This window comes from Gorilla gorilla, chromosome X (genome assembly GCF_029281585.2).
Source record: "Gorilla gorilla gorilla isolate KB3781 chromosome X, NHGRI_mGorGor1-v2.1_pri, whole genome shotgun sequence".
NCBI classification, from domain to species: domain Eukaryota; kingdom Metazoa; phylum Chordata; class Mammalia; order Primates; family Hominidae; genus Gorilla; species Gorilla gorilla.
Window position 1 is genome coordinate 29,075,749 of NC_073247.2, and position 13,705 is coordinate 29,089,453.

Sequence of the window (13,705 nt, forward strand, 5' to 3'; positions counted from 1 at the left end):
AGGAGCAGGTAGAGATATGTATAGGGAATATCTGTGGAAGGATGCCCAAGAAACTGGTAATCTAGGCTGCCTCCAGAAAAGGGAACTGGGTATCTGGGGGATAAGAGAAAGATTAAGAATGTATATTCTTTCAAGTGAATATCTACTTAATTAAAAGTGTACTTTAAATTTTTTAATTATATTGTAAAAGTGATTTGGTTAATGATAAGTGCAGGATACAAAACTGTGTGTATATTTTGTAAAAGAAAATATGTATATAGGATATTCAAAAAATGGCTGGGATCATGTATACAAAGAGGAAAATGATGATGAGATTATAGGTGATTTAGATAGTCTTTTTTTTTTTAATTTCCTGAACTGTGTTTACTTGATATTCTGCAATGACTGTGTATTTCTTTTGTAAGGAAAAAAATAAGGTTTTTATTAGAACTTAAATTTGACTTTGTAATGTTCTTAACGATCCTAAATTTTATTTCCTAAGAATTTACTGAAGTTGGACCCAGCTGACAGATACTTGACAGAACAGTGTTTGAATCACCCTACATTTCAAACCCAGAGACTTCTGGATCGTTCTCCTTCAAGGTCAGCAAAAAGAAAACCTTACCATGTGGAAAGCAGCACATTGTCTAATAGGTAAATATTCCCTTTTAAGGAAATACAGATGCAGTGTTGGTCTTACAAGTAGGTGGAGGAGGTGGCTGCTTAAATGATGCAATTAGAGAAAAGAAGGAAAGCCCTCTTTATTCAAAAATATCTTCCTTATGCTTATTGCATGATTCAGAACCACAATTAAGGAGTTGTGTGGGTCTTAAAGACTTTCTTATCTTTAACTAGTATATGATGGAAACCTATGCATTCCTTGGGAAAGGTAGCATTGGGTTAGCAACTAAGGGGGTTTACAGCCTCAAGAGCTAGAATATTCTGTGTGAATGAAACCCATCGGTGATACCCGGAGGAAGAAAGATGGGTGAAGGCAAGGGGATTCCTGGAGAGAGAAGAGGATGCCAAACACAGATGGTGGATGGAAATGTACCTAGTGTAATCTTTGTGACTGGACCAAATAGGTCTGGCTCTACAGAGAGGTCTTGTGTTTTTGTTGCTCTTGTCTTTTAATCATTGAGTTGAGAAATTAATTTTTCATAAGAATAAGAATATGGAAATAGTAAAGTCAGTGATTAAAATTGTTGCTCTTTAAATATAATTTTTCAGCATAATTTTTTCAAAGCCTGTTTCCTGAAAAACACACACACAGGATTTGGGCCATACAATCAGGTTGTCTTTCAGACCTGACATTCCTCAATTCTGTTGGTTGCATGTCCAAGAGGACAGTGTCCTAGTCATGGTCTCCCTGTTTTCCTTCATCTCCCAAGAGGCTGATCTTGTCATCTGGGGTCGTTGGATTATGGAAGATAGGAAATAGTTTCTCTCATCTACTATTACAAGATACATAGAAAACAATGATTCTTTATTTTAATTTTTTGTTTTTTTAGAGACAGGGCCTTTGCTCTGTCGCCTAGGCTGGAGAGCAGTGGCGTGATTATAACTCACTGCAGCCTTGAACTCCCAGGCTCAAGCCTCCCTCCCACCTCATCCTCCTGAGTAGCTAGGACTATAGGAGCATGCCATCATGCCTGGCTAATTTTTTAAATTTTCTGTAGAGATGGGGTCTCACTGTGTTGCTCATGATGGTCTCAAACTCCTGGCCTCAAACAGGCCTCCTGCCTCAGTCTCCCCATGTGCTGGAGTTACAGGCATGAGCCATAGCATCTGGCTGAAAACAATAATTCCTAATATGAAGGTTTTTTAATATAAATTTTCTTCCCACCTGCAACCCCAAATTTTCCATCCATATAGAACCATTGTTCTTTTTTGAGACAGGGTCTTGCTCTATTGCTCAGGCTGGAAAGCAGTGGTGCAATCATGGCCCACTGCAGCCTCTGCCTTCCTGGCAAGCGATCCTCCCACCTTAGCCTCCTGAGTAGCTGGGACAACAGGCATGTGCCACCATGGCTGGCTAATTTTTTTATCTTTTGTAGAGAATTCCTGGGCTCAAGCGATTCGCCTGCCTCAGCCTTCCAAAGTGCTGGGACTACAGGTGTGAGCCACCACACCTGGCCAATCAGTTGTTCTTAATAGATCAGATTTTTAAAAGCTCAAGATCTGGTACTATTTAGGTCTGGGAGAGCATCCATAAATTGATGATGACCATTTATCGTATGTTTTCTCTGCTTAACTGTGATAGTGTAATTGTGTTTTAGAGCTGTTTACTCTTCTTGAAAATGACAGGTTTCAGTTTGTTTCCCCTCACATCTTATAGACCTTTCTTAGCTGGCTTTCTTTGTTTATTGCCATGAAATTTTTAGGACACTAAGTCAAGGAATAGTAGTCATCATTTGGTTGCTCCTTTGCATTTAGGGGGTGCAAATTAGTCCTGTGTCTTCTTTGGGGTTACTCTCAGTTCAGGTGCTTTTATCTCCCTTCTACCTTAATTGTCTCTTAGCTCCTTTAGTTTACACCGAAAAATTATCCCAATGATATAAAGTTCAGTAGACTGATAATAAGTTTTTGATTTGTGCTATAGTGATTAGTGATATAACCCATACTGTGAAAAGAGGCTGTGTATTTTTCTTCTAGTGACTCACTTGAGAGACAGAGTTCTTGGAATTAACCAGTGGGGACCTGAGGCTCTCCTCGGGAACCTCTTTAGGGATCTGTTAAGGAGGATGTGCTTGGTGATGATGTTTTCAGCAGATACAGAAGATATGATTTGTTTGGGTCCTTGAGGAGTCCTCCCAAGTCCCCTTTTGAAATAGAGGAGAATAGAAATTATAAGTAAATTTAAAATCTCTGGAAGAATTCATTTTCAGGTCTTGACACTGTATTGAATATATTAAAGAAAAAGTCTTATATGATTTTTCTAGGAATGATCTTACCACATTTTACATATATCTGAGGGCTTTTGCTCCACACTGGTCTATGGTCCATACTTATTCCATGGAAGCTTTTTTTGTTAGAGACATTAATTCTAGCTTGAATCTCAACACAAACGATGGCTCCCTAAGACTTCTCAGGACCATTTTAGAGATGCTCACAGCACCATATCACATTGGTTGCCACGTACAAACTCCCCTACCTTGTCTCTGGAGACACAAACATGCTGTTGCATACCTTGTCTTCTAAATTTTTTCTCTCTAGGAGAGGCAGTGGACTCTTGTGTTACTTAGCCCCTGGCTATCTCCCTCAGGCTCTCCTGAGGTTCTGCTCACCATGGACATGGTGCAATGGTGCATCAGCTGCCCCATACTGCCACTCTCCTGGTCCTGCACCAGCCTTCTCCATCAAAATGTAGCTTTGCACCTTCGACATTTGCTTTTAAAACTCACTTTAACTAAATCGTTATCTATCCATCCATCCATTCTGCAACCATTTAAGAAGAGTTTGTATGTAAAATGTTTTTAACTAGTTGGCAGTTTAACACAGATTCCTTACAGTTGTGTGTCGAAGAGATCTATGGAATTTTCAAAGCTGTTTTTTATTGTTGCACTTTGGCAGAGCTCCGATGCAAAGAGAGTATGATGCCCTTTCTACATAGGCGTTATGTGCAAAGCTCAGTGGTTTCCAACTAATCCTAAGACACAAACACTCAGAATGGCAGTTTAGGCTCTTTGTACACTTATGGAAAACCTAAAGCTTTGACACGTTTTACCTTAACTGGATAACCTCTCTTTTCATGTTAGAATTGTCTCTTACGTTGCTCTGAATGTGTTCTTTCTAAGATCCACATGTACGTTTCTGCTTAACATTGCTAACAGTGTTTCTAAGAGTTCCAAAGGCTCAAGCAGCTGCCTTTGCTCTTCTCTGTCCCTTTATGGTCTTTGTGAGCTGAGGACGTTTCCCAGTATCTGTACATGTTATCTGTCTACGATTACTATTTCTAGGCCTGAAGGGGAATGGGGATGAAATAGGGTTCTGAGAGTCCAGGGAGAGCTGGACCTGGGTAGGAAGAGCCACCCTGTAGAAGCTGTCATCTAGAAGGACACAGCCATGATCTTAGTCAGGGTGCAGATGCCTGCAGGGAAGGAGCAGGGAAGACATCCCCCAGCCCCTCTCTCCTCTTGTCTTGTGATGCCTTCCACTGCTAAGCCCAACCAGAAGCTAGCTGGCTAGGAAGCGTGGGTGACAATCTGCAGCATTGGGTTCCTGAGGCCCAGGGCCGGGCTCATGGGGGTGGAGGATGGATTGGAGGTTGGGCAAATGGAGAATAACCAACACACTTAGATCTATTTGTGGATGAGACAGTCTATCACTATTTAGGTTTGAAAAGTCGCTGAGATATTTCAGTTACCAAGATATAAGTTGGCAAACAACTCAATGGTTTAAAACCTGATGCCTTTAGGATACAGGGACTTTATTGATCTGGGGATAGACTCTGTTAATATAATTTAACAGAAAGTGAAACTTAGCATTTTTTTCTTTGTAATTCCTTTCTAGGTCTGTGCTTTGCCATTTGGTGCTCATATTTAGGAGTCCTTTTATTTAATGCTGTAATTCTAATGACCTAACTGGAAGAGATTAGTGAGTACATTCAAGAGATGAGGCCCCCCACACTGTCACAGGCTTGCTCGATATCAGATGTTTTTTTCTTTTTTGACACTCTCAGGTAGCTTTCTGGCAGAGATTACTGCCTGAAAGGTAGACTAGGAAATGGGTCCTTATGTTATTTGATGGCTGAGCATGCAGGTTCTCATGGGGAAAATTGGAAGTCAGAGCTTCACAGACTACCATTCTACATGAACAAAAAAAAGTGACTTCCAATTAGTGTGTCATGGGAACAAAACTGTCCCAAATCAAACCATCTGTAGCAATAGCAATATTTGCAGCAAAATTTTTTGAATGCATAGTAAAACCAGAATTGTGTAAATCATTATTCATTTTTAAACATTCTAGTCTGTCCCAAACTACAATTAGATCCTTTCAATAGTTACAGTAGCACAAACTGGCCTTGCTATGGTGTCAGTTTCAGCTTTCAAATAGAGGACAAGATTTTCCTCTGGATTTATATTTTGTATTTTAAACCAAGTGTGAAATGAAGCTTTAAGTCCTAAAGGAGGGCTCAGTCAGTCTAGGATAATGGAATGTTAAATAAAAAAGAGAATAATTGTGTCTTTTGGAGAGAAACGAACTCTTTCAGATCTCTGTAATCCGGTATAGTACAGGATTCCTGTTTACTGTACAAAGAGATATCTGAAGAGCCCCAAGTAATTGCCACTTCTCCAAGACATAAACATTGATCATCATGTTTTCCAACAAACCTCACTGGACAGTTTACATTTCTTTTTAGAAGGTCATTTTCTTTTATTAAGTACATTGCTAGAATTCTCATTCTTTGATTATGGAGGCAGAAGAGACATTGGTGTCTGTGTGTATGTGCTGTGAGTATGTATCTCTGAGGCAGGCTACAAGTTTTACAAATAAAAATGAAGTTCAAGAAACATAGTAACCTTTAAGTCTAAATGTTGTCTTCTGACATTCAAGCAGACAAAAGAGTTATAGTTTATAGCTCAGCTCTCTTCTTAGCAGTCATTCTATCACAAACACTCATATGAGTACCAATATAATGAGAGTATGTTTTACCAGATTATCATTTAGAAACTGTTTTGACAGCAAGTTAGCTGAGCATTTAGCAGTGCCAGAATAATTTCATCAAGGCCAGTGCTTTGTTACAGAGTGAGTTGGTCTAAGAAACTTAATTGCTGTTGATAGGTTACTTGTTATTCGAAGGCACATGCTTGAGAGAATTAATGTTTTTAGTCTTCCAGGTGTTTTGAGTATTTGTTCTTTCTTTTTAACAATACTTTTTGTGTGTCAGCTATTGAGGGAAACTGATATACTTCTTTTGTTTTTAACATAGAAACCAAGCCGGCAAAAGTACTGCTTTGCAGTCTCACCACAGATCTAACAGCAAGGACATCCAGAACCTGAGTGTAGGCCTGCCCCGGGCTGACGAAGGTCTCCCTGCCAATGAAAGCTTCCTAAATGGAAACCTTGCTGGAGCTAGTCTTAGTCCACTGCACACCAAAACCTACCAAGCAAGCAGCCAGCCTGGGTCTACCAGCAAAGATCTCACCAACAACAACATACCACACCTTCTTAGCCCAAAAGAAGCCAAGTCAAAAACAGAGTTTGATTTTAATATTGACCCAAAGCCTTCAGAAGGCCCAGGGACAAAGTACCTCAAGTCAAACAGCAGATCTCAGCAGAACCGCCACTCATTCATGGAAAGCTCTCAAAGCAAAGCTGGGACACTGCAGCCCAATGAAAAGCAGAGTCGGCATAGCTATATTGACACAATTCCCCAGTCCTCTAGGAGTCCCTCCTACAGGACCAAGGCCAAAAGCCATGGGGCACTGAGTGACTCCAAGTCTGTGAGCAACCTTTCTGAAGCCAGGGCCCAAATTGCGGAGCCCAGTACCAGTAGGTACTTCCCATCTAGCTGCTTAGACTTGAATTCTCCCACCAGCCCAACCCCCGCCAGACACAGTGACACGAGAACTTTGCTCAGCCCTTCTGGAAGAAATAACCGAAATGAGGGAACGCTGGATTCACGTCGAACCACAACCAGACATTCTAAGACGATGGAGGAATTGAAGCTGCCGGAGCACATGGACAGTAGCCATTCCCATTCGCTGTCTGCACCTCACGAATCTTTTTCTTATGGACTGGGCTACACCAGCCCCTTTTCTTCCCAGCAGCGTCCTCATAGGCATTCTATGTATGTGACCCGTGACAAAGTGAGAGCCAAGGGCTTGGATGGAAGCTTGAGCATAGGGCAAGGGATGGCAGCTAGAGCCAACAGCCTGCAACTCTTGTCACCCCAGGTACAGTTGAGCACCTTGACCGAATCTGGTGGCCCTTCGGGGGAAGGTGGTACGAGGGGTGTGATGAGGGTCCATCTACAACTTTCCCTACTACGGGAGGTTGTGCTTTTCTTGATAGGATGCATTTAGGGAAGCAATACTTGGCCTAATCTCTGTTTTTTTGTTTTTTGTTTTTTAAATCTATTTAGATCAACCGTTGAGTACTCAAGAAAAGTCAAATTTTGTTTTTAGTGATCTTTTTTTTTTTCTTAAATGTTCTTTTCTGGAATATTTTGTTGAGAGAATCCTATTTTGATTTATTACAGAATTCATCAGCTGTATCAGTTAGGTTTTAGTTTTTCTTAAAATACAGTGTGAATTCATGGGTATTTTCTCTGATCTCTCCAAACCACATTTGCTTAAATCAAAAGCTTTTGCTAGTACCTTACTCAATATTTTAACTGAATTTAAAAGTTTTAAATTTGTCCAGAACTATAGATAAATTTAACTTCATACCAGGATAAATGTTAGTTTTCAGTCTTTTGGATTGTTTTTAAATCTTAAAACAGTATTTTTAGCATAATGCTTCCTCCATCTTATTCATCGTCAAACTCTAGAACTGACCTAACCTGCTTAAAAGAAGTAGCATTCCTTCACTTGAACCTGGGAGTTAGAGGCTGCAGTGAGCCAAGATCACACCACTGCACTCCAGCCTGGGCAATAGAACGAGACTCTGTCTCAAAAACAAAAACAGAAGCAAAAACAAAAAAAACAAGAAGTAGCATTCTTACAGTAGAGCATGTTTTAAAAATAATGTTCTCATGATTTCATCTATATTTTAAAAATAATGTTCTCATGATTTCATCTATAAAGTACTGTGCCCAGTGCCTGGCACAAAGTAAGTGTCTAACAAATTTTAGTTATTCTTGCTGCTTCTGTGATTGTGGAGGCTGATATTTGGACATTGAACACCTTTTCTATGCTGGGTGTTCCCAGGCACTCAAAAGAGTCTGAGAGAGCTCTTGCACTTGAGAAACTTACCTGCTCTTGGGGAAGATAAACTGATACATGATAACAATGAAATAAGTAGCCAGGCGCAGTGGCTCACGCCTGTAATCCCAGCACTTTGGGAGGCCGAGGCAGGCAGATCACGAGGTCAGGAGATCGAGACTATCCTGGCCAACATGGTGAAACCCCGTCTCTACTAAAATACAAAAATTGGCTGGGCGTGGTGGCACGTGCCTGTAATTCCAGCTACTCAGGAGGCCGAGGCACGAGAATCGCTTGAACCCAGGAGGTGGAGGTTGCAGTGAGCCGAGATCGTGCCACTGCACTTCAGCCTGGTGACAGAGCAAGACTGTCTCACACACACACACACACACACACACACACACACACACACACACACACACAAAAACACACAATGAAATAAGTAAGACCTAAGTCAATATGGCACTGGCTATAAATAGGAATTGAGAATAGAGAGAGGTCATTGTGAGCAGAAGCAGTTAGAAACGGCTTTACAGGCAACTGAAGGTCTTTCTCTGGGCTAGGATGTATAGACAAGCTTTGAATAGGCTGAAGAGTGAAGATATGTTCAGGTACGTCCTGAGATAGGCAATATGAAAAGCTCTAGCTAGAAAGATGAAAAGAATAGGGTCCCTGTCGTCTTAAGTGTGTGGGCTGGCAGGGGACTCTTGTCAACAGATAGGTTGTTCCACTACTGCGAGGTTACATTCTGGCTACTGTGCTAGAGGCATGCCAGTGTGGCAAGGGAGCGAGACAGTCCAAGTTGTGAGTTGTGGGAGCTCCTAGAACAGGTGGCACCTGAGCAGAGACTTCCAGGAAGGTTGGGAAGAAAGTGACAGTGACCTCAGGAAAGAGGGAAGAAAAGAGCATTGGAAGGAGAAGGAAGGTAACAGATGTTACATAGCATGGTGTGCTTTGGGCATTGCAACTTGTTCCACTTTGCTGGAGTGAAAAATGCAAAATTTGGAGTGGCTTTTGCAATAATTCAAGCACGAGGTGAAGAGAATATGTTTGGGATTAAGTCAGTGCCAGTGGGAAACAGTGGATCTTCTACTCCTCAGAAGTAGAAACAATAGGATTTGTGATTTGAAGGATTGAATATAGGAAAAAGGAAGACTTCATGGTTTCTTTTCTAGGACCTCCTTTTTGGAGTGAAAGAGAGTAGTTTTGAAGTCACCTAATTCAACCCCTTCATTTCACAGGTGAGCATGTCGAAGCTCAGAGAAGTTGGGTGAGTTGCTCCAAGTTTACCCAACCAGCTCAGGATGGAGCTGGGATTATGAGGCAAGCTCCAGGTGCTGAGGCCAGCTGCTTGCCACTGGTGTCTTGCGGACATGTTGAATTTGAAGTGACCTTGGCCTCTAAGCAGAAGTGTGCTCTAAGAGGCTAAAAAGATGGTCTGGCACCCAGGTGAAAGGAGAAAGCAAGAGGGGTGCCCATTTGCAGAGGCTGGAAGTGGAGTCAGAGGAATGGTCAGAGGAGCCCTGAGGAGATGCTGTCGGGAGAAAGAACATCCAGAGCCTAGAAAGATCTGGCAGCTTCCTGCAGAGGAGACATGGAAGGGAAAATTGGGTAAAATGTGCTAGCATTCAGCATGGTATAAAATGGAGAAGAAATCGGAAAAACAAATAGCTTTTTAACTTAGAAAAAGTAATTGCTCTCTGAGAATTCCAGGAAAAGAATTTTTGTGAACATGGTGGTCATAAACGAATTATAAACAGTTACTGTGGGCTAAGCACAGATCTGTTACAGACTGTGAAGGCCAGTTCAGGAGGTACAGTGCCCAGCTACAAGAAAGTACAAGTTTAAAAGCACAAAGATACCAGAAGGCTGGAAAAGTAACTTAAGCTGTGAGTGAATCCTAGGAATCACTCCCATGCAAAGTATCGGGCCACCTTGAAAAGCACAGAGACTCTTACTGAGTTTATATTAGATGTTAATAATTTGTTTTCTTAAAATAATTTTTGTAGAGGCCTTTGTAAACAGTACAGGTGGTAAAAGTCAAATGAGACATTTTCATAAAATAGAAAGAAGGAAGGCTATGTTGGATGAATTCCTGCCCAGAATCCTCAGAGTACATTTGGAGAATGAGAGGGAGAAAAATAATCATATTTTAAATCTTAAATAAAATGTTTTTGATATGTCACATAGGCTTAAGGTAATGCCCTTTTCTGTGCATAATGTACAGATATACAATGCAGCGAACTCCTTCTAATGACTTGGTAATTTTCTTCCTTAATCTTTTTTTCTGATGATAGAAAATGCTGTGTTTTTTCCCCTCAGTGAACACCATTGTGGACCGAGTACTGTTCTTAGCTTGTGACTCACTTCCTTGAGAGAGAAAGATAGTGGTATGTCTTTGGAGATGAGCACTATCATGATTTGGCTTCAGAAAATACATGAAACATAAGTGCTGTTATCCTAGAGAAGATTAAGACAAGAATTTAAGCACATAAACTATAGTAGTTAAGAGGATTTTAACACAAAAAATTATTAAAAGGACTTACTCTATTCCTTGATACATTCAAAAATCATTTATTTTCATCTGACTTTGCCATATAAGTCCTGCATGAAATATACTTTTGGAACTGCACAGTTCATTTTGGAGAACTCAGTCTTAAAATCTGCTAGAGAAATTTCAGATAAACTAATAGAATTCCTAATCAGAGGGCCACTCAGAACCATGACTGTCTAGATATTAGAATGGTAATTTTTTTTTGTTTTTAATAATTAATTGAACTATTTTCAGACTAATTTGTTCTCTGCTTGCCTTAACTTTAATGAGAATTTTACTTTCCATCTGTGTGAAATTTGACTTATATTACATTCATCAGATTATTCACTTTTATGGGACTATTTGTATTTTAGCCAACTAACATTTTTTATTTTAGCTGGTTATGGTCCTAGTTCTACCAAATAAAGGCCATGATGAGTTCCATCCCTAGGAACAGGATGCTCTTATAAATCCTTTTAAATTTTACTTCCAGCCTGGAGAACAGCTCCCTCCAGAGATGACTGTGGCAAGATCTTCGGTCAAAGAGACCTCCAGAGAAGGCACCTCTTCCTTCCATACACGCCAGAAGTCTGAGGTATGTCACAATAAAATATGCCTGTAAACATTTGTTCAGCATCATTACTGCCTAGCTTTTAAAATGTATTAATATCCAATCTCCCACAAATAAGTTGAAGTGGCTTATAAAGTAAGTAGTTTTCCTTGTGGCATAATTCTGAGTTTTCTTTCAAAAAGATCATTAAGTCAATTATAGATTGATTAGGTACGGTTCTAAATTTGGGCCAGGTGGCTCACACATGTAATCCCAGCACTTTGGGAGGCTGAGGTGGGAAGATTGCTTGTGTCCAGGAGTTCAAGACCAGCCTGGGCAACATAGCAAGACCCCATCTCTACAAAAAGTTTAAAAAATTAGCTGGGGGCCGGGCGCGGTGGCTCACGCCTGTAATCCCAGCACTTTGGGAGGCCGAGGTGGGCGGATCACGAGGTCAGGAGATCGAGACCACGGTGAAACCCCATCTCTACTAAAAATACAAAAAATTAGCCGGGCGCAGTGGCGGGCGCCTGTAGTCCCAGCTACTCGGGAGGCTGAGGCAGGAGAATGGCGTGAACCCGGGAGGCGGAGCTTGCAGTGAGCCGAGATGGCGCCACTGCACTCCAGCCTGGGCGACAGAGCGAGACTCCGTCTCAAAAAAAAAAAAAAAAAAAAAAAAAAAAAAATTAGCTGGGTGTAGTGGCGTGTGCCTGTAGTCCCAGCTACTCGGAAGGCTGAGGCAGGAGGATTGCTTGAACTGGGGCAGTCAAGGCTACAGTAAGCCATGATCCTACTACTGCATTACAGCCTGGGCAATAGAGTGAGACCCTGTCTCAAGAAAAAAGTCATAGGCAATATTGTCATCAATGTGTGGCTTAACTTTTATAAATTTCTTTCCTGCCTCAGGGTGGAGTGTATCATGACCCACACTCTGATGATGGCACAGCCCCCAAAGAAAACAGACATCTATACAATGATCCTGTGCCAAGGAGAGTTGGTAGCTTTTACAGAGGTAAGCCCACCCCCGGCATTCAACAGGTTCCCCTCTCCTCCCTCTCTCGCTTTATGTGCACACTGCTTTCACCAACTCAGGCCAGCGGCCTTCTCACCTACACTGTCGCCTTCCAGCGGTTCTCCCTGCCTCTGCTCCTGCTAAGTCAGGCCCTCCTGGCTTATGAATTGGCCTCCTTAAGTAGCCTCTTAACTGGTCTCCCTATCTCCAAGGTAACCATCAATATAGAGACTAGAGTGATCCTTCTGAAGCTGTGTTCTGACCATACCACTCATTTTGTTCTGTCAAGCCATAACATACTTATTGACGTTACCTGTGTGTCTGGCACTGTTCTGGCTTAGGACTTGTTGGTGAACAAGATAATCAAAGATCTTTACCATCACGGAACTCACTTCCTTGGAAGGAGAGATGGACACTAAACATAATAATTATATAGAGCAGTAAAAGATATTAAGTGCTACAAGGGGGGAAAAATAGAGCAAGGCATCCCATTGCCCACCCCACCCCACCCTACTCCTAATCCCCTATCACTCACCTGTTGAGAGTCTTTTGGTGGCTTCCCATTGGCATCAGGACAAAATCTGAATTCTCTAGGATGTCATTCCAGACTTCCCATGATCTGGCCCTTGCCATGCTCTCCAGCCACTTTCTCCCCCACCCCCCAGGTCTCTCTCGTACCCAGCCTATGGGACTGCACAGGCTGTGCCCTCCTCTGGCCTGTAATGTACTCTTCCTCCTGCTGGAACAGCTTATTTCTGTCCCTTTCTTTAAGGTCCTCTTCAGTATAATATCTTCCCACAGTTTGTTCCAGATGGAGTGAAACATTTTCTTCTCCGTTCTGTCTGTCGTACCTTGCCTGTAACTCTGATGTAACACTGACCACATTGCACTGATTCTTTGTCTGAGTTCTCTCTCACAAGGTTGTGAGACACTCAGTTCTCTTCGTCTTCTCTTCTTTTTATTCTCATTGACTAGTACACTGCTTCGCACAGCTTCATAAATATTTGTCAATTGAATTAAAGAAAAATTTCAAGTGTACTTGCACAGGCTAAAATGTACTTTGTTATTTAGCAGACAACTAAAACAGATGCTTTTGGGGTTGTACAAACTTAGGAGACATTGAATGACAAAGGCAATCCCTTTTAGTAACTATGCAGTAATAGATTGTAAAGCCCTTGGGCATTCCAACACCCTGGTGGAGAAAGTGGACAGCAAGCCCACAGGGCCAAGAGCAAGGCCTTGGGTCAGGAGGCCTGTAAAGCCTTCAAGAGTCACCACAGCTTTCTAAAGCCTCCTATGCCCACGTTGCCTAACTTCCCACTATTTCTGTTGTTTTAAGAGGATAGTTGGAAAGGGGCAGGATTTGGGGCGGGGGCATGGAGAACTGCTTAGTCATTTTAATTAGGAACCCCAGCTAAATAAATGCACAGAAGTGTTATTTAGGACTAAATGTATATTTAATGATCAGGCTACTCTGTTCCTTCCCTTCCAGCCCCACCTTTGGAAAAGCATAAGGTATTGATTGAATATGCCATTTTTCCTGATACCATGATTACGCCTTAGTATTTTATGGGACTGGCTGGGCACGGTGGCTCACGCCTGTAATCCCAGCACTTTGGGAGACCAAGGCAGGAGGATCACGAGGTCAGGAAATCGAGACCATCCTGGCTAACATGGCAAAACCCCGTCTCTACTAAAAAAAATAAAAAATAAAATAGCCAGGTGTGGTGGTGGGTGCCTGTAGTCCCAGCTACTTGGGAGGC

The 13,705-nt window shown here is 41.8% G+C and overlaps 1 protein-coding gene across 1 annotated transcript in view; it reads left to right on the top strand.

Moving 5' to 3' along the window:
• CDKL5 (cyclin dependent kinase like 5) overlaps positions 1 to 13,705 on the top strand; it is a 227,369-nt gene that overhangs the window by 171,329 nt on the left and 42,335 nt on the right. Inside the window, exons 11-14 of the mRNA XM_004063871.5 lie at positions 482 to 633; positions 5,912 to 6,878; positions 10,874 to 10,975; positions 11,837 to 11,942. Of these exons, the coding sequence (XP_004063919.2) occupies positions 482 to 633; positions 5,912 to 6,878; positions 10,874 to 10,975; positions 11,837 to 11,942 (1,327 nt within the window). The remainder of the gene's footprint in view (positions 1 to 481; positions 634 to 5,911; positions 6,879 to 10,873; positions 10,976 to 11,836; positions 11,943 to 13,705) is intronic.